This window comes from Anomaloglossus baeobatrachus, chromosome 7, assembly GCF_048569485.1.
Source record: "Anomaloglossus baeobatrachus isolate aAnoBae1 chromosome 7, aAnoBae1.hap1, whole genome shotgun sequence".
Classification (NCBI taxonomy): domain Eukaryota; kingdom Metazoa; phylum Chordata; class Amphibia; order Anura; family Aromobatidae; genus Anomaloglossus; species Anomaloglossus baeobatrachus.
The window spans coordinates 93,365,898-93,386,760 of NC_134359.1; the positions used below are offsets into that span (position 1 = coordinate 93,365,898).

General features: G+C 44.6%; 1 protein-coding gene across 2 annotated transcripts in view; it reads right to left on the reverse strand.

The window, feature by feature from the left end:
- Positions 1–20,863, reverse strand: part of DRC11 (dynein regulatory complex subunit 11) — a 438,498-nt gene that overhangs the window by 88,345 nt on the left and 329,290 nt on the right. For both annotated transcript variants that reach the window (XM_075317481.1, XM_075317480.1), the window contains exons 7-8: positions 14,690–14,774; positions 9,234–9,368 (exon numbers count right to left, since the gene is read on the reverse strand). In XM_075317481.1, the coding sequence (XP_075173596.1) occupies positions 9,234–9,368; positions 14,690–14,774 (220 nt within the window). The remainder of the gene's footprint in view (positions 1–9,233; positions 9,369–14,689; positions 14,775–20,863) is intronic.

Consider the following 20,863-nt stretch of genomic DNA (forward strand, 5'->3'; position numbering starts at 1 on the left):
TAATCATTTCAAACTTTCCTTAGCATGTATGTCGCCTTTATGAGTAACAGTGTTTGTTGCTTTTCTAGCTCCTGCATACCCAGCTTGTCACAATGAATAGTTCTGGATGTAGTCTTTAACTGCCCTATTGTCACGCTCCCCGGCTCCCCTGTCACGCTCTCCGGCTCCCCTGCCACGCTCCCCGGCTCCCCTGCCACGCTCCCCGGCTCCCCTGCCTCGCTCCCCGTCCTCTGCCAGGCGTCCCCCGCTCCACAGCCTCCATGCCCCATCACCTGCGGTCCCCAGGCAGCCCGGTCCCCGCTCCCGGCGCCCGTCGGCAACTCTGCTCCAGCCCGGCTCTCCTGCCTCCTGTTCACCGCTCCCTGCTCTGGCTTCTGGCACCCGGGCCTCGCGCATGCGCATTAGGGCGCGCGCGCGGTCATTGACCCTCTCTTAAAGGGCCAGTGTCCTCAAACAGGATATTGAAGAATCAGGTACAGGGTATATAGGGATATCCTTTCCAAGTGGGCGGGGCCTGTTCTTCGTGTTTTGCTAAGCTAGGAGTCAGGTCTCCTTGTGTCTTGTGGTATACTTACCTATCTCTCTCCTAGAGCCGCTCCTGCCTCGCCAACCGGTCCTGACGATACCCGAACCCCGAACGCTGACGGTCTGCCATCCCGTCAGTTCATACCATCTCCGATCCCTGTGGTGACCCGTCTTCTCGCTCCGTCGGTTCCGGACTCTGCCTGACGTCATCTCGGCCTCCGAACCTGAGCTCCGTCACCCGGACTACCTTCAGTGACTCCGTGGTCCCAGGGACTTCTACACTCCACACCTCTGAACGGACTGTCCTGCTACCCGTAGTGCTCCGGCTACCGGGCACCTTGCCTTCGGTGAGGTGTTCAGCCCAGTGGATCCACCTCCTGGGTCTGCCCGTCCACCTGGCCCTAACAGTAAGAACAGGCCATGGATCCCGCCGACGCACTAGCGACCCAGCTGGGCACCTTGCAGCAGGAACTCGTACGACAGCGCGAGACCCAGTCCCGCATGCTGGCCTTCATGTCCTCAGTGGATACCCGCCTGCACACGCTGCAAGCATCTGCCACGTCCCTGGCATCTCAGGTTACTACTGCACAGTCCACGGCCACGGTTCCCGTGGCGGCTACCTCGGAAGCTTCTAAACTCCGCTTGGCCTCTCCACCCCGATATGCCGGAGATCCCAAGACCTGCAGAGGATTCTTAAACCAGTGCTCCCTCCATTTCAAGCTGCTTCCGCACCTGTTTGCCTCCGACCAAGCCAAGGTGGCGTTTGTGATGTCCCATCTAGAGGGTGAGGCACTGGCCTGGATGAACCCCTTGTGGGAGAAGGAGGACCCTGTGACCACTAACATCCAGGACTTCCTGCAAGCGTTTAGAACCACCTTTGACGAACCCGGACGTGCCGCCGCATCCGCCTCATCACTCCTCAGGCTACGTCAGGGGACCATGACGGTGGGGCAGTATGCCATCCGCTTCCGCACTTTGGCCTCAGAATTGGGGTGGAACAATGAAGCCCTCACTGCCGCCTTCTGGGAAGGACTCTCCAGCCGTATTAAGGACGAGCTGGCAGGCCGCGATGTTCCTTCCACCCTGGATGCCCTGATCGCACTAGCCACCCGCGTGGACCTCAGATTCCAGGAATGATCCAAAGAGGTGTCCCGTGAGAGACGTCCGATACGGCATTCCTCTCCTCCGCAGAAGCCCGCCGTCCTTCAGTCAGCATCGTCTGGTGTCTCTGTCCACGAGCCCATGCAGATTGACCGTTTGCGGCAGTCCGAACAACGTCGAGCAGAATGGCTCGCCAAGGGCCTCTGCTTCTACTGCGGAGAGGGCACACACCTGCTACGTTCCTGTCCAGAGAGGCCGGGAAACTCCAAAGCCTAGGGTTGGTAGGAGAGGCCACCCTAGGTGCTGGGACTCTCTCAGACCCGGTTACGTGGACTGTTCAAGTAACAACGGGAGAGACGCGGTTCACGGCCGAGGCGTACCTCGATTCCGGGGCAGCAGGCAATTTCATCCAGCAGGCCACGGTGGACAAGTACCAGGTGCCTGTTACTCCACTCGACAAACCCCTCGTGATTGCCTCTGTGGATGGGAGACCCCTCTCTGACACCATCTCGTGGATCACCAAGCCGGTGGAACTACGTATCGGTGCCCTGCACACCAAGAACATCGCTCTCTACGTCCTCCCACACATGTCTCATCAAATCCTGCTGGGACTCCCCTGGTTACGGACACACGAACTGTCAGTCAGCTGGTGTACTGGTGAAATCACCCGATGGGGCTCCTCTTGCCACGAGAACTGTCTGAAGACTATACAGCCCATCCAACGACCTCCGGTTCCGGAGTCCCTACCGGGACTGCCCTCGGCCTATTGGTCCTTCGCGGACGTCTTTGATAAAAAGGAGTCAGAGGTACTGCCGCCACATCGTCCTTATGACTGTGCCATCGACCTACTCCCGGGAACTACACCACCTCGAGGACGGATATATCCTCTGTCTCCTGCTGAAACAAGGGCCATGTCTGCCTACATCATGGAGAACCTGGCAAGGGGATTCATTCGGAGATCCTCCTCTCCTGCTGGAGCAGGCTTCTTCTTCGTTAAGAAGAAAGAGGGCGACCTACGCCCATGCATTGACTACCGGGGATTGAACCAAATCACCGTGAAAAATAAATACCCCCTACCGCTCATCCCCGAATTGTTTGATCGGCTTAGAGGAGCTCGTGTGTTTACCAAGTTGGATCTTCGGGGTGCCTACAACCTGGTCCGCATCCGCTCTGGGGACGAATGGAAGACCGCATTCAATACTCGCGATGGGCACTATGAATACTGTGTGATGCCCTTCGGCCTGTGTAACGCACCAGCAGTCTTTCAGGAATTGGTGAACGACGTGTTCCGGGACCTTCTCTACGTCTGTGTGGTGGTGTATCTTGATGATATCCTGGTCTTCTCTCCGGACCCACAGAGAGAACGTGCAGCTGGTACTACAAAGACTGAGAGAGAATCGGCTGTACGCCAAGTACGAGAAGTGTGTCTTCGAGCAGTTTTCTCTTCCCTTCCTGGGTTACGTAATCTCCGATACCGGTCTGCAGATGGACCCGGAGAAGGTCTCTTCCATTCTCAACTGGCCCCCTCCTTCCGGACTGAAGGCAATCCAACGCTTTCTTGGATTCGCAAACTATTACCGTCAGTTCATCCCTCACTTCTCTGCCCTGACTGCACCTCTCTCCGCCTTGACCAAGAAGGGGGCTAATCCAAAGGACTGGTCACCTGCGGCCGACGCCGTGTTTGGCTCCCTGAAACAGGCATTTGCTTCTTCCCCTGTGCTCCACCGTCCTGAGTTAAACCGACAGTTCACCTTGGAGGTGGATGCCTCCTCCTCAGCACCGGAGCAGTGCTCATGCAGAAGTCCTCCTCCGGGAAGATGGTTACTTGCGGTTTCTACTCCAAGGGCTTCTCAGCGCCTGAACGCAACTACACTATCGGTGACCGAGAGCTATTAGCAGTCAAACTGGCTCTGGAGGAATGGCGCTACCTTCTGGAGGGAGCAGTGTACCCCGTGATCATTTACACGGACCACAAGAACCTGGAATACCTGCGGTCCGCTCAGCGACTGAACCCACGGCAAGCCAGGTGGTCCTTGTTCTTTGCCAGGTTCGATTTTCAGCTCCATTTTCGACCCGCGGACAAGAATGTGCGAGCAGATGCCTTGTCCGGGTCATTCATGCCCATGGAACAGGAGGAGGAGACATCCCAGCCCATCATCTGCCCAAGTAAAATCATTCCGGTGGCCCCTGTCACCCTGGCCCAGATACCGCCCGGGAAGACCTATGTCTCTGAGACTGACAGGCAAAAAGTGTTGCACTGGGGCCATGCCTTGAAAATAGCCGGCCATGCTGGTCAGAAGAAAACATGGAGTACAATTGTACGTCACTACTGGTGGCCATCCCTTCGCACGGACGTTGCTTCTTTTGTCTCAGCCTGCTCCTCTTGTGCCAGGAACAAGACGCCCAAACACCTGCCATATGGTCGTCTTCTGCCTCTGCCTATACCCTCCGTTCCGTGGCAACACATTGCAATGGACTTTATTACAGAGTTGCCCCTGTCCTCCGGACACACAGTCATATGGGTCGTGGTGGATCGGTTCTCCAAAATGGCTCATTTCGTCCCTATGGCTGGACTGCCCTCTGCCCAGGAACTCGCTGACGCCTAAATACAGCACATCTTCCGGTTGCATGGCTTTCCATCACACATTGTGTCCGACAGAGGAACTCAGTTTACCTCCCGCTTCTGGAGGGCCCTCTGCAAACATCTGGGAGTGGCTCTGGACTTTTCTTCAGCCTACCATCCTCAGTCGAATGGCCAAGTGGAACGAGTCAATCAGATCTTGACCTCCTCCTTACGTCACTACGTTAACGCCCATCACGACGACTGGTCCACGCTTCTTCCTTGGGCAGAATTCTCCCATAACCACCACGTCAGTGAGTCCTCCTCCAGCTCTCCCTTCCATGTCATTTACGGACTTCAGCCTTCCGTCCCTTTACCTGTATCCTCTTCCTCGGATGTCCCTGCTGCTGATGCTGTAGTCCGTGACTTTACAACAATTTGGGACTCTGTCAAGACGTCCCTTGGACGTGCTTCCCTGCGGATGAAGAGACACGCAGATAAGAGGCGTCTGGATCCTCCATGTTTCTCTCCAGGAGATCTGGTCTGGCTTGCTTCCAAGTACGTCCGATTGAAGCTACCATCATACAAGCTGGGTCCTCGCTACATCGGGCCGTTTAAAGTCCTCAGCAAAATAAATTAGGTCTCCTACAAGCTGCAGCTCCCGGCCACGATGAGAATACCCAACTCCTTCCACGTCTCCCTGCTCAAGCCGGTTGTCCTTGGTCCCTTCTCCGCTGCTGCCAGTTCTGCTCCTCCTCCTATTGCTGATGATGACATCTATGCGGTAAGGGATATCGTGGCCATGAAAACCGTACGGGGCCGACAGTTCTTCCTGGTGGACTGGGCAGGGTATGGTCCTGAGGATAGGTCCTGGGAACCCCGGGAGAATGTGGGTACTCCCCTGATACGTGCCTTCCTGTCCCGGTTGCGGGGAGGGGGGCGTGGGGGAGGGGGTACTGTCATGCTCCTCGGCTCCCCTGTCACGCTCTCCGGCTCCCCTGCCACGCTCCCCGGCTCCCCTGCCACGCTCCCCGGCTCCCCTGCCTCGCTCCCTGGCTCCTCTGCCAGGCGTCCCCCGCTCCACAGCCTCCATGTCCCATCACCTGCGGTCCCCAGGCAGCCCGGTCCCCGCTCCCGGCGCCCATCGGCAACTCTGCTCCAGCCCGGCTCTCCTGCCTCCTGTTCACCGCTCCCTGCTCTGGCTTCTGGCACCCGGGCCTCGCGCATGCGCATTAGGGCGCACGCGCGGTCATTGACCCTCTCTTAAAGGGCCAGTGTCCTCAAACAGGATATTGAAGAATCAGGTACAGGGTATATAGGGAGATCCTTTCCAAGTGGGCGGGGCCTGTTCTTCGTGTTTTGCTAAGCTAGGAGTCAGGTCTCCTTGTGTCTTGTGGTATACTTACCTATCTCTCTCCTAGAGCTGCTCCTGCCTCGCCAACCGGTCCTGACGATACCCGAACCCCGAACGGTGACGGTCTGCCATCCCGTCAGTTCATACCATCTCCGATCCCTGTGGTGACCCGTCTTCTCGCTCCGTCGGTTCCGGACTCTGCCTGACGTCATCTCGGCCTCCGAACCTGAGCTCCGTCACCCGGACTACCTTCAGTGACTCCGTGGTCCCAGGGACTTCTACACTCCACACCTCTGAACGGACTGTCCTGCTACCCGTAGTGCTCCGGCTACCGGGCACCTTGCCTTCGGTGAGGTGTTCAGCCCAGTGGATCCACCTCCTGGGTCTGCCCGTCCACCTGGCCCTAACACCTATGTGGTAGACACACATTCCAACAAGAACTGGTTTGCATGTTGGTGTCATGAGTGTGCCACAGCCTGCTGTGTTCTTGGGGGATCTGGGATCAGAAAGTCACAGCTTGTTGATTGATACTCTTTAGTGCCCACTTGTCATTTACCCTGAGTTGAAGAGTATTTAATTTGTTCCAGTAATGAAAGAGTTAAGGTTCATTTCTATCCAGCAATGATCTAAACGGTAGTTGTAATCTCAGCTGCTGCAGCCACTCCCTTGTGCTATAAGTATCTACTTCTCACTCCTTGCTATATTTGCTATAGCTCATACCTATGCTGTCCACTTGGAAAGAGCCAGTCTCTGGAGAAAGCTGAGGTGTTGCTTCAGTTGCAGCTGAGAAATTCTTGGTGGAGTGTTATTTGTTGAGTCTTTCCCCACCTGTTTGTCTTCCCTACCTTGCGTTGTCTTATTGCAGTAATGAGACTAGCGTCTCACTGGCCTTCACTAGTCAGGGTGAGTTCAGGGCCAGTGAGGGCCTAGGCAAATGATGGCGTATGGGGGAAAACCCCATTTGGGGATGTTAGGGATTACAATGTTCAGCCTCCGGTGAGTGTTAGGACGTGACCCCGCTCCCCTCTCCCTAGCACCAGGGTCTTCTGTTCTATTGTTGCTCTGGTGTTCTCCCTGTATTATGCTGTTCACCGGGTGTATTATCAGACCTGGCACAACAGGTGAAGTCACATTGTGACAGTTGCTTCCAAACTGTTTATTGAGATGGAGATATAGGTGTCCTTATGGGATGTTGTGACCTCATGGTCACTGGTTCTGTAAACTACAGGTGTAACTGTCCTAATGGCTCACAGTGTTTTCACTCTTTCTTCTTTAGAACCCCAAAGACAAAATTCAGGGATCTACAAGGACACTTGTGTTCACTATGCTTGTCCAATGCGAATGCTGCAATTAAAGGACAATGACCTGCTGGCTTACATTTACATTTATGGATAACTACAGTTCTCTTGTCAGGGACACCTGCATTTCTATACTTTTAAGCCAAATATGCAGCAGTTTGGGAACCAGAAATGTATCAATGTACAACAAGACAGATTTGTCAATCAGGATTTTGTAAATAGTGAGAGCCTTCCCATCTGTGAGCGCTCATTGTCATCTAACTTTTGTTGAAAAAATATATATATATTATGTACCTGCAGAACTATGTGCATAGAGTCTGTACAGAAACATTTGGTGTCCCTACACTTTCTATGCCACCGTGAAACCATACTGGAACCTAAGGCTATGTGCCCACGGGCGCTCGTACCTGCGGATGTATCCGCAGGTACGAGTACATGTTTCCCGCAGCTGCTTGCCGGCGTCCGCAGCTATTTTTAGCTGCTAGATTACAGCGGAATAGTTGCAGGAAACATGCAGACATTTATGCGGCTTACCTGCAGACGTCCCGGCCTCTATCTCCATAGCGGAGGGTCGGGACATCTGCAGGTAATTCCGCATGAATAATTGACATGCAATTATACCTGCGGATGCGGAAATCCGCAGCATGTTCGGCAGCCGCACTTTCCGCAGCGTGGACACAGCACTTCCCATGTCCGATAGGATAATATGGGGAGTGACTGTACATGCTAAAACCTGCGGATTTACCTGGAAAATCCAGAAAAGTTTTTCCGCGGCAAAATCCGCAGATGCAAGCTCCCGTGGGCACATAGCCTAACTGTCTCCGTAAGAAATAAAATATCTCCATAACATGGTACCCATTAGAATATGTACTACATTACAGAAAATATCTCACTAATATGGCATCAGTCCTACAGTATTATCCAATGAAGTCAACTCAGAGCTCTTATGGCTATGTGCCTGACTGAGACCTTAAAAATGTAACAGTCTGACAAGTATAATTCAGGACATATATATATAAATATATATATGTAGGTATAAGAAGCTTATATATCTATATATGAACTTTTTATATCCTAATAATAACACAGTTCTTGGACAGTATCATATATATATATATATATATATATATATAATTTTATTCATTTATATAGCGCCATTAATTCCACAGCACTTTACATACATTGGCAACACTGTCCCCATTGGGGCTCGCAATCTACAGTCCCTATCTGTATGTCTTTGGAGTGTGGGGGGAAACCGGAGAACCCGGAGGAAACCCACGCAAACACGGGGAGAACATACAAACTCCTTGCAGATAGTTTCCTTGGTTGGATTTGAACCCAGGACCCCAGCGCTGCAAGACTCCAGTGCTAACCACTGAGCCACCATGCCATGTATAATATATAATATATATATATAATACTGTACAAGAACTGTGTAATTATTAGGATATAAAAAGTTCATATATATATCTATCTATCTATATATGTGTGTGTGTGTGTGTGTGTGTGTGTGTGTGTGTGTGTGTGTGTGTGTGTATGTGTGTATATATATATATATATATATATATATATATATACAGAGAGAGAGAGAGAGAGAGAGAGAGGGTTAAAAAGAGTATGTCCTGAATTATACACAGTGTTATATATACCGTATAGATATATATATATATATATATATATATATATATATATACTGTCCAAGAACTGTGTTATTGTTGGGGTGTGAAAAAAAAGTTCATCAATTATTTTCTTATCAGTAACTTTGAATAAATCAGAATAAAAGATTATATTTATGATGGCTATCAACAAGAATAGCATGTAATACAATCTATTATCTGATAGTAGTGTTAAAAAAATATTTCAGCAGGTTTTTTCTACCTCATCTCAGAGCAGCATGATGTAGGCAAAGAGATCCTGAATCCCACCATGTATCACGTAGTTTACTGGCTGCAGCGGTTCTGAGACAATCACAGTATTTAAATATAGCATGTGGCAGAGCTGAGAAATGCACCCCCCCCACACTAAGCTTTCTCTGTACAATGTCTATAAACAGGTGTGTTAATGACAGTAGGGGTGAGCTAAAATAGCTACCCTCTACTTGACCCAGTCCAACAATGATAATCTCCTGAAGCTAAAACAAACATTACAGGTAAACAACTGCATGGACCTCGATAAGAGACGCATCACTGAAATCTGTGTTTTAACCCCTACAGCATGCTGTCTTCATATTGCGTAGCAAACACCTGCTGACAGAGTACTTTTATTACTTTTGGCCTGGTAAAGTGGAAATGGTAGTAGTAAAATATTTGTTATATATACTGTATTAGTATATATTACATCTTAGTCATTTAGTAATCATATAAGAAAAAAAACTAATGACACTATGACTTTTTACCTCCTCCTTGCCTTTGCCCTTTTTTCCTTTGGCCTTATCTTTTTCTTTTTTCCCTTTCTTTTTTTTCTCTTTTTTACCCTTTTCCTTCTTCTTTTTATCTTTGGCTTCTTCTTTAGCTGCTAGCTCCGCAGCAACCTAAAACAAAAGAAACATTAAGAGAAAGACAAAAAGTGGTCATTTTTATTTTGAATTGCAAGTTTTTAATGCTGCACCTCACACACTATTTATTCACGTCAGCACTTTTCCAAAAATGTCCCTTTTTGTTAGAATTTAAGAATCTTTTGATAAGAGTTATTGGAAGCATTATTCACTAATATGTACAGTGGTACTTGAAAGTTTTTCTACCCTTTAAAATTTTTAATATTTCTGCAGAAATTTGACCTAAAACTACATACAGTAATATTGTCACATACAGTAAAGGCCCAGTCACACACAACGACTTACCAGCGATCCCAAAAATGATACGACCTGATAGGGATCGCTGGTAAGTCGCTATGTGATCTCGTTATGTGTGACGGTACCTTAAGTCTTAAAAGTAGATAATGAGAATCAAATCAAACAAATCAGTCAATATTCCCGCAATAAAAAAAAATGACAAAATATAATAGTTTTAACTCATTAGTTGCATTTGGTCCTCTTTTTCTATTTTTAGGACTTGTGTGGAAATCTGTAGCAGTTTTTGGCCAAATTAATTCAGAAATATGGAAAATTTGGAAGAGTTCACAAACTTTCAATCACCACTGTATTTTAATATCTCAGTATCTCTGAAGTATTGATAAAAAGTCATGATTCCTAAGCAATGCACTACAGTCAGTCACTGGACCTCACTGTCCCTTAGTCGGGTGTGTTGGGTTTGGTTACGGTTGTTGTGTTGATGAGGAGAATATGACTGCCTTTTGTCCTCTTCTTCCTGTTTTATATGGCGGACTCTATGACAACTTAGATGAGAACAGGGCCTAAATCCATGCACTATGGATCATATACAGGTGCATCTCAATAAATTAGAATATCCTCAAAAAGTTAATTTATTTCAGCAATTCAATACAAAAAGGGAAACACATATATTATATAGAGTCAGTACAAACAGAGTGATCTATTTCAAGTGTTTATTTCAGTTAATGTTGATGGCTTACAGTCAATGAAAACCCAAAAGTCATTATCTCTGAAAATTAGAATAATTACCAAAAAACACCTGCAAAGGCTTCCTAAGCATTTAAAATGGTCCCTTAGTCTGGATCAGTAGGCTACACAATCACGGGGAAAACTGTTGACTTGACAGATGTCCAGAAGGCAGTCATTGACAGACTCCACAAGTAGGGTAAGCCACAAAAGGTCATTGCTAAAGACGCTGGCTGTTCAGAGTGCTGTATCCAAGCATATTAATGGAAAGTTGAGTAAAGGAAAAAAATGTGGTAGAAAAAGTGCACAAGCAACCGGGATAACCGCAGCCTTAATAGAATTGTTAAGAAAGGCCATTAAAAAATTTGGGGGAGATTCACAAGGAGTGGACTGCGGCTGGAGTCAGTGCTTCAAGAGCCACCACACACAGACGTATCCAGGACAGGGGCTTCAAGTGTCGCATTCCTGGTGTCAAGATAATCATGACCAATAGACAACCCCAGAAGGATCTTACCTGGGCCAAGGAGAAAAAGAACTGGACTGTTGCTCAGTGGTCTCTGTGGTCTCTGTATTGTTTTCAGATGAAAGTAAATTTTGCATTTTATTTGGAAATCGCGGTCCCAGAATCTGGAGGAAGAGTGAAGAGGCCACAATCCAAACTGCTTGAGGTCTAGTGTGAGGTTTCCATTGAAATAGGGGAATCACTGTGTCTGTGATGAAGATAGGAGTCACTGTGTCTGTGATGAAGATTGGAGAGTCACTGTGTCTGTGTTGAAGATAAGAGAGTAACTGTGTCTGTGATGAAGATAGGAGAGTCACTGCGTCTGTGATGAAAATAGGAGAGTCACTGTGCCTGTGATGAAGGGCGAAGGAGGACACATACAGTCATAGGAAAAAGTTTGGGCCCCCCTATTAATGTTAACCTTTTTTCTTTATAACAATTTGGGTTTTTGCAACAGCTATTTCAGTTTCATATATCTAATAACTGATGGACTGAGTAATATTTCTGGATTGAAATGAGGTTTATTGTACTAACAAAAAATGTGCAATCCGCATTTCAACAAAATTTGACCGGTGCAAAAGTATGGGCATCTCAACATAAAAGTGACATTAATATTTTGTAGATCCTCCTTTTGCAAAAATAACAGCCTCTAGTCGCTTCCGGTAGCTTGTAATGAGTTCCTGGATGAATGTATATTTGACTATTCCTGTTTACAAAACAATTCCAGTTCAGTTAAGTTTGATGGTCGCCGAGCATGGACAGCATGCTTCAAATTATCCCACAGATTTTCAATGATATTCAGGTCTGGGGACTGGGATGGCCATTCCAGAACATTGTAATTGTTCCTCTGCATGAATGCCTGAGTAGATTTGGAGCAGTGTTTTGGATCATTGTCTTACTGAAATATCCATCCCCTGCGTAACTTCAACTTCGTCACTGATTCTTGCACATTATTGTCAAGAATCTGCTGATACTGAGTTGAATCCATGCGACCCTCAACTTTAACAAGATTCCCGGTGCTGGCATTGGCCACACAGCCCCAAAGTATGATGGAACCTCCACCAAATTTTTCTGTGGGTAGCAAGTGCTTTTCTTGGAATGACGTATTTTTTTGCCTCTATGCATAACGCCTTTTTGTATGACCAAACAACTCAATCTTTGTTTCATCAGTCCACAGGACCTTCTTCCAAAATGTAACTGGCTTGTCCAAATGTGCTTTTGCATACCTCAGATGACTCTGTTTGTGGCGTGCTTGCAGAAACGGCTTCTTTCACATCACTCTCCCATACAGCTTCTCCTTGTGCAACGTGCGCTGTATTGTTGACTGATGCACATTCACACCATCTGCAGCAAGATGATGCTGCAGGTCTTTGGAGGTGGTCTGTGGTTTGTCCTTGACTGTTCTCACCATTCTTCTTCTCTGGCTTTCTGATATTTTTCTTGGCCTGCCACTTCTGGGCTTAACAAGAACTGTACCTGTGTTCTTCCATTTCCTTACTATGTTCCTCACAGTGGAAACTGACAGTTTAAATCTCTGAGACAATTTTTTGTATCCTTCCCCTGAACAACTATGTTGAATAATCTTTGTTTTCAGATCATTTTAGAGTTGTTTTGAGGAGCCCATGATGCCACTCTTCATAGGAGATTCAAATAGGAGAACAACTTGCAAGTGGCCACCTTAAAAACCTTTTCTCATGATTGGATACACCTGCCTATGAAGTTCAAAGCTCAATGAGGTTACAAAACCAATTTAGTGCTTTAGTAAGTCAGTAAAAAGTAGTTAGGAGTGTTCAAATCAAGAAATTGATAAGGGTGCCCATACTTTTGCACCGGTCAAATTTTGTTTAAATGCGGATTGCACATTTTCTGTTAGGCTACTTTCATACATCCGGTTTTTGCTCTGCGGCACAATACGGCGCTCTGCAGAAAAACCGCAACCGTTTTTTTTGCCACCGGTTGCGTTTTTTTTTTGCATAGACTTACATTAGTGCCGTATTGTGCCACATGGGCTTGCGTTCGGTCCGGTTTTTGCGGCATGCGGCAGATTTAGCCGATGCCGCGGCCGGATGGAACGTTGCCTGCAACGTTTTTTGCTCCGGCAAAAAAAACGCATCCGGCTGCTGCGGCGCATTTTTCAATGCATGCCTATGGACGCCAGATGCGGTGCGATGCGGAGTTTCTTCCACTGCGCATGCTCAGTAGCGTGCCGCAACCGGAAAAAAACGGACCGGCCGCATGTAAAAACTTATGCAAAGGATGCGGTGTTTTCGCCGCATCCGTTGCATAGGTTTCACAGCCGGATTGAGCCGCACTGCTCAAACCGGATGTGTGAAAGTAGCCTTAGTACAATAAACCTTATTTCAATCCAGAAATATTACTGAGTCCATCAGTTATTAGATATATGAAACTGAAATAGCTGTTGCAAAAACCCAAATTGTTATAAAGAAAAAAGGTTAACATTAATAGGGGTGCCCAAACTTTTTCATATGACTGTAGTTGACTGCTGCTGCTTTATTTATCAGCGTGGTTAAAGTGTTGCAGAAAATCAATCACACATATATGTCTTTTGGGAGCAATTGAAGGCTTTGGATTTGTGGTGAATCGATTCATTGCAAATCAATTTTCTTGGCAAAACACGGCAATTCTGATGAATTTGATCGTCAAAAGATTTGCTGGTAGCTAATCACTGCCCCCTGTGGTCTTATTCTGTATACTGCTGTAACCAGTGAGTGGCTGCAGCGTTCACATGTGATATGTAGGTTGTGATTACTGCAGCCAGGTAACCACCAGCATTGAGAAATGAGGACAAGGCTCTGGAACAGCAAGGATTTAATGAATGAGTATATATTTTTAGTAAATGTGTACTGGTGGCTGGGGCTGATTTTATTTTAGCAACTTGGAAAAGCTCTTGAAGCCAAAGACGTAATCCTTTAATAATCCTTATTACTTAATATAGTACATTACTACTGTATATTACTTATGTAATACAAGATTCAGTTTTATCCCCATCTTTGGCAGTTTAGTTCCTTGTGTCCAGATTTCCTGATTTGGAACAGAAATGCTGCAATTTTTTAGTCTCTGGCAGAAGGTAAAATTTTAGGTCTCCTCAGGCTGGATCCCATTCTTCTGTGCTGCCCCTATTACGTTCACATCCTCCAGACTGTCAAGAGACTATATTGACAGCAGGACACAGACAGGTTGTTATTAGCGTGCTGCTTAACATGGGTGTTTTGGAACATGATAGTCCTTTTTATTGGCCAAAAGAACGGACATATAACATCTGCCAGACTTGTAACAATTTATTTAATAAAGATATTGAAATCTGGAAAGAATCTGAATTTTCCTTGAAGGTTCTTGGCTTTATGTGAACAGACCCTGACATAGTAGCAAGATCTCAACTGGTCTTGGTAGGTATTCGGTGTCATGTGCTAACATTTAATACTTGTTATCGCTCCAGGGATCAAAGGCAGGAGCCAAAGTACAAAGCTTAGGCAGAAGCAAGGCACTAACATGCACAAGGGAGATTAGGATCCTATTCCACCAGGCTGCAGATCTAGGGACAGGGATAAAACTGGAAAAAAGGAATGGCTACAGCAGCCAGAGATGAAAATGTTACATTACGTCTGGCTTCATTTACAATCTTTTATTGTTCGGAGATAGAAAGTGACAGCTGACAGCCGGCATAAGGTAAAAGGCATCAGTCTCTTATGAACAGACTTTTGTCCCTGACCAGTGCCTCCTCCACCTTGAACTGATTCAACAATAGCTGACTTAGTGGCCAAGACACAATTACTTGACATATACCATCGGATGCCAGGATATTTAGTTGTGATACCTCTTCAGGAGTCTTCTGAGCAAAGATCGCCTTCGATCCACCGTCTTCTTCATCTGGGAAATCAGGGAATTTTCCGGTAGCATGCCTGTAATAATGGAATGTACATTTTTAGTACATGTACATTAACATTCCGGTTGTAATTAATTTTAATAACCTTATAGATAATTAACAATGTCTAGAAAGTACACCATATTCTCTTTTTTACGAAAACTAATACAGTAGTTCAAATCCGACTTTCATTGATCTTAGTCTATAGGTCACAGTATCCACAATGTAACTGGAAAATGTACAAACAGCTTCTGCTAAGTAATAAATATAGCTGTGATCTCCTCTTACACTAGATTTCAATATTTTACATCTATACTAATATTTTCCATTAAGATCTCTGCAAATAATTTTTTATAAACACATTCTGTTGTAAAGGTAAGTTCATACATTGCGAATTTACTGCAATCCGCAAGTATCCGCAGGGAAGTCTTCAACAGCAGATGTGCGCAATATCGTTCGAATCTGCCCGATTCGAGCAACATATATAATAGAAGTCTATGGGAAATTCAGGCATTTTTCCAGTAGACCCCACTAGAGGGCTGGGAAGGTCAGAAAAATGCATGAGGAAGATGCCTGGACGCATCTCTGACTCCCAGGTAGCTGCTGGGAAGTAAAAAATGAAATCATTTAAATAAAAAAAGCATGGGGGGACAACCAGCCAAGGTTACTTTTAGGCTGAAAAGGGCCAAGTTACCCTGGACCTTCACAGCCTGATAATACAAACTCCCAGCTGTCTACTTTACCTTGGTTGGTTATCAAAAATATAGGGTAACCAACACCAACACCATTTTTTTAATTTATATATAAATAAATAACATAAATAAATAAATAATTTTAAAAAACTGGTGTGGGATCCTGCTAATTTCTGATAACCAGCCAAGGTAAAGTAGACAGCTGAGGACTGGTATTATTATGCTGTGAAGGTCCATGGTAACTTGGCCCTTCTCAACCTGAAAATAGCAGCCCACAACCACCCCAGAATTTGAGCATTCATTAGATGCTCCAATTCTGGTGTTTTGCCCGGCTCTTCCCGATCAAGCCCAGTGGTTAGTAATGAATGAGGTTGGTGAATGAGGGATAGTGTGGAGGAGTCTGTATTCAAATAAACTATTTTTTCTGTGTGTGTATTTTTTTAACTTTACACTTACAGAGTTAGTAATGGGAGTGTGTGATAGACCCCTCTTCATTACTTTCATTACTAACCCCTGGGTTTGATGCCAGCTGACAAGTCACAGCTGACATCAACCCCAAAAAATATGATCCAGATTGCCACCACACCAGGGCATCCGGGAAGAGCCAGGCCGAAGTGCCAGAATTGGCGCATTTAATGTGAAGCACCAAATCTGGGGTGACTGCGGGCTGCTATTTTTAGGCTGTGAAGGGCCAAATAACCATGGAACTTTCCAGCCTGGCAATACCAGCCCGCTGCTGTCTCCTTTACCTTGGTTGGTTATTAAAATTGGGGGGAACCTACGCCGCTTTTAAAAATTATTTATTTATGAAAATAAACCAGGCTAAAAACAGCCTTTAGAGCCACCTGAAAAGCACTAAAGGGTTCAAGTGTAAAATCCTGCCTTTATGCCTGATCTAATCTAAGCTGTCCCTCCTACATAACCTCTCCCTGAATTGCAGTGTGCCAAGCATTACACCCACGGATCTCATATAAGGCCTGATGAACCGATATGGCAATGATAAAAGAAAAAGGTTTTGGTACCGTGTTAGCCAGTTGAAAAATGATTGATTGCCCTCAGTGAGAGAAACAAAATTAAAATTTTGTAGTTGTGATACCTTTTAATGGCTAACTAAGATAAAAATAAAAATATTTATATTTAAAAATTTTATTTTTATTTTAGTTAGCCATTAAAAGGTATCACAACTACAAAATTTTAATTTTGTTTCTCTCACTGAGAGCAATCAATCATGGCAATGATAGTAATGCCAGTAGCCAACATGGTTACGGCACTACTATGATTGGCAAGCAATCCCCATGGAAAATAGTTGCGAAACATGCGATGAAGGAACTCGAGCACAACGCTTGAGCACTTCATTTACTCGATCGAGAAGCAAGCGTGCTCAAGCACCCCGATGCTCAGTTGAGTATCAAGCAGTGCCAAGCATGCTCACTCATCACTCGTGACAACCAAGGGTTGAAAAATAGGGAGAGGTGCCTCTCTATTGAAAAAGAGGTTCTTCAGCAGCTGTAGCTTGTATTATGCTCTGTGTATATATATATTTTTTTTTTTGTGAGCGCATTCAGCATGTATTTCAGACGGTGCATACAGTTAGGTCCAGAAATATTTGGACAGTGACACAATTTTCGCGAGTTGGGCTCTGCATGCCACCACATTGGATTTGAAATGAAACCTCTACTACAGAATTCAAGTGCAGATTGTAACGTTTAATTTGAAGGTTTGAACAAAAATATCTGATAGAAATTGTAGGAATTGTACACATTTCTTTACAAACACTCCACATTTTAGGAGGTCAAAAGTAATTGGACAAATAAACCAAACAGAAACAAAATATTTTTATTTTCAATATTTTGTTGCGAATCCTTTGGAGGCAATCACTGCCTTAAGTCTGGAACCCATGGATATCACCAAACGCTGGGTTTCCTCCTTCTTAATGCTGTGCCAGGCCTTTACAGCCGCAGCCTTCAGGTCTTGCTTATTTGTGGGTCTTTCTGTCTTAAGTCTGGATTTGAGCAAGTGAAATGCATGCTCAATTGGGTTAAGATCTGGTGATTGACTTGGCCATTGCAGAATGTTCCACTTTTTTGCACTCATGAACTCCTGGGTAGCTTTGGCTGTATGCTTGGGGTCATTGTCCATCTGTACTATGAAGCGCCGTCCGATCAACTTTGCGGCATTTGGCTGAATCTGGGCTGAAAGTATATCCCGGTACACTTCAGAATTCATCCGGCTACTCTTGTCTGCTGTTATGTCATCAATAAACACAAGTGACCCAGTGCCATTGAAAGCCATGCATGCCCATGCCATCACGTTGCCTCCACCATGTTTTACAGAGGATGTGGTGTGCCTTGGATCATGTGCCATTCCCTTTCTTCTCCAAACTTTTTTCTTCCCATCATTCTGGTACAGGTTGATCTTGGTCTCATCTGTCCATAGAATACTTTTCCAGAACTGAGCTGGCTTCATGAGGTGTTTTTCAGCAAATTGAACTCTGGCCTGTCTATTTTTGGAATTGATGAATGGTTTGCATCTAGATGTGAACCCTTTGTATTTACTTTCATGGAGTCTTCTCTTTACTGTTGACTTAGAGACAGATACACCTACTTCACTGAGAGTGTTCTGGACTTCAGTTGATGTTGTGAACGGGTTCTTCTTCACCAAAGAAAGTATGCGGCGATCATCCACCACTGTTGTCATCCGTGGACGCCCAGGCCTTTTTGAGTTCCCAAGCTCACCAGTCAATTCCTTTTTTCTCAGAATGTACCCGACTGTTGATTTTGCTACTCCAAGCATGTCTGCTATCTCTCTGATGGATTTTTTCTTTTTTTTTCAGCCTCAGGATGTTCTGCTTCACCTCAATTGAGAGTTCCTTAGACCGCATGTTGTCTGGTCACAGCAACAGCTTCCAAATGCAAAACCACACACCTGTAATCAACCCCAGACCTTTTAACTACTTCATTGATTACAGGTTAACGAGGGAGACGCCTTCAGAGTTAATTGCAGCCCTTAGAGTCCCTTGTCCAATTACTTTTGGTCCCTTTAAAAAGAGGAGGCTATGCATTACAGAGCTATGATTCCTAAACCCTCTCTCCGATTTGGATGTGAAAACTCTCATATTGCAGCTGGGAGTGTGCACTTTCAGCCCATATTATATATATAATTGTATTTCTGAACATGTTTTTGTAAACAGCTAAAATAACAAAACTTGTGTCACTGTCCAAATATTTCTGTACCTAACTGTATGATATATATTCACTATGCCCCTATATGTAGAAATACTTCAGTGTCGTTTTGTCAGGTTTATTGGCATACCTTCTTTAACAGTAGCCTGCAATGCATTCTTACCCAGATGGATTCAGCTAAACATATATATTGCACGGTATAGCTCTTTTTGTAATGGTAATCAAAGTGATGAATACCTCTGATGGATGAAAAAAACGAACATGTACAGAACCCTATATAATTGTGTATGAGCTGCTGAAGAACAATCAATTAGATACCATTGGCTATTACACACCATGGGGTATTTCGTATTAGCCTATGTTTATACAAAGCAGTGATGTGCAGTACAACTAAAATGCATTTCACAATGAAATGTAATTTTTATGTTTATCTGTAAAGATGGTAAAAAGCCTGTGGTTTTCAAAGAATCAATCAATAGTGCACAGGAAGCTTCCATTACTCTTTTAAAAGAGGTCATGTATCAGCAGGGGTTGGTGCTAAAAGAAAGGCCTACTGTATCCTAATTAGAATTCCTAAAGAATATTAGAAGGATAAATGTACTCAGCTCTAATCTAAGCTGTCATCCCAGAAAAACCTGGTCTTAAAAGGAAACTGTCATCAGCTTTTTGCTACCTAATCTGAGAGCAGCATGATGTATAGACAGAGATCCTGATTCCAGAGATGTGTCACTCACTTGGCTGACTGCTGCAGTTTTCATAAATATACGGTGGTTCAGTGGTTATCACTGTAGCTTTTCAGCGCTGGGATCCTGCGTTCAAAGCCCACCAAAAACAACATCTGAAAGGAGTTTGTATCTTTTCCCTGTGTTTGTGTGGGTTTACTCCCACACCTTAAAGACATGCTGATAGGGAATCTACATTGTGAGCCCCAGTGTGGACAGTGATGATGTTGTCTGTGGAATATACAGTATATATATACACGTGTGTGTGTGTGTGTGTGTGTGTGTGTGTGTGTGTGTGTGTGTGTATATATATATATATATATATATATATATATATATTTATTTATTTTTTTTTAATAGGTAATAAAGACAAGTGAGATAAAAAAACAGTGTTTTATCACCAGGAGATTATCACTAGAAGACTAGTAAACCTGCTGCCATGTAGTCCTCCTTACTTACGAGCTGTATAACCCGTCACACTGTGATTTTACAGCTTTCTCCCTTTGTACAATGTACACATTTCTGCCAATGAGGGCTGGGGGCTGGGTTATACAGAGCTCAGCATTCAGAGAACTCCAGAATTTGTAGGAGAGAAAACAGTGATTTTACCAAAATGACAGCAAGCAGCCTAGTAAGTGATACATGGCTGGAATCAGGATTTCCAACCCTACATCATGCTGGTCTCAGATATTGTAGCAAAAAATGTAGTGACAGATTCCCTTTAAGGTGTTAGCTGGTGAAATACATCATGGTTCCAACTTACATAAGGATAACATTGCATAGAATGGCAATGATACAGTAAAAAAATTAATAACAACATGCATATACTTTTCAAATTGGTTGTTAAGGGTTGTACCATTATAAAATCATGACCATATTAATATTTATTATATGATTTTACAGGTAAAAAAAGTCTTAGCGCAAAAGTCCTCAGTCAATAACAAAGAATTTTAAAACCCCACTAGATTGCATGGCAGATGGACTGTCGTCAGCAGTGGGACCATATTTTGTGAACCTACTGATATGGAGGGAGGTTTTAACTGTAGATTGGGTATTCATTCATTATTATGTTTATGGAACGAATGAGCCCATAGCAAAAATCAGTAAATCATGAAAAAAGAAATGGTGGAAATTTGGTAAGTATCTTTTCCAGTAAATGTTTTTCCATTCTTTCTCATAATTTTTCATTTCTAACTTCTATATGATGCATTATTATTACTTTTTTAACTACTTAGATAAACTAATATTAACATCCCATTAACACCTTTTTGGAACACTACACACTACTAACCACTAGTTATAGTTATATCAATTAGAATGCATTTGTTTTGGGTAAAACATGAGTAATTTTTATTGAAAAGTCAAAAGTCACATTTATTAAACAGAATAGTTTCAGCTTTAACACACTGAATACATCACCCAATCAACACATTTCTAGGTGTATTTAATAGACATCACAAAGTAACACTTTTTCTTTTGTTTTTAGAAAGAAGTAGTTGTGTAGTCATATAGAAGAAAATGCCTACTCTG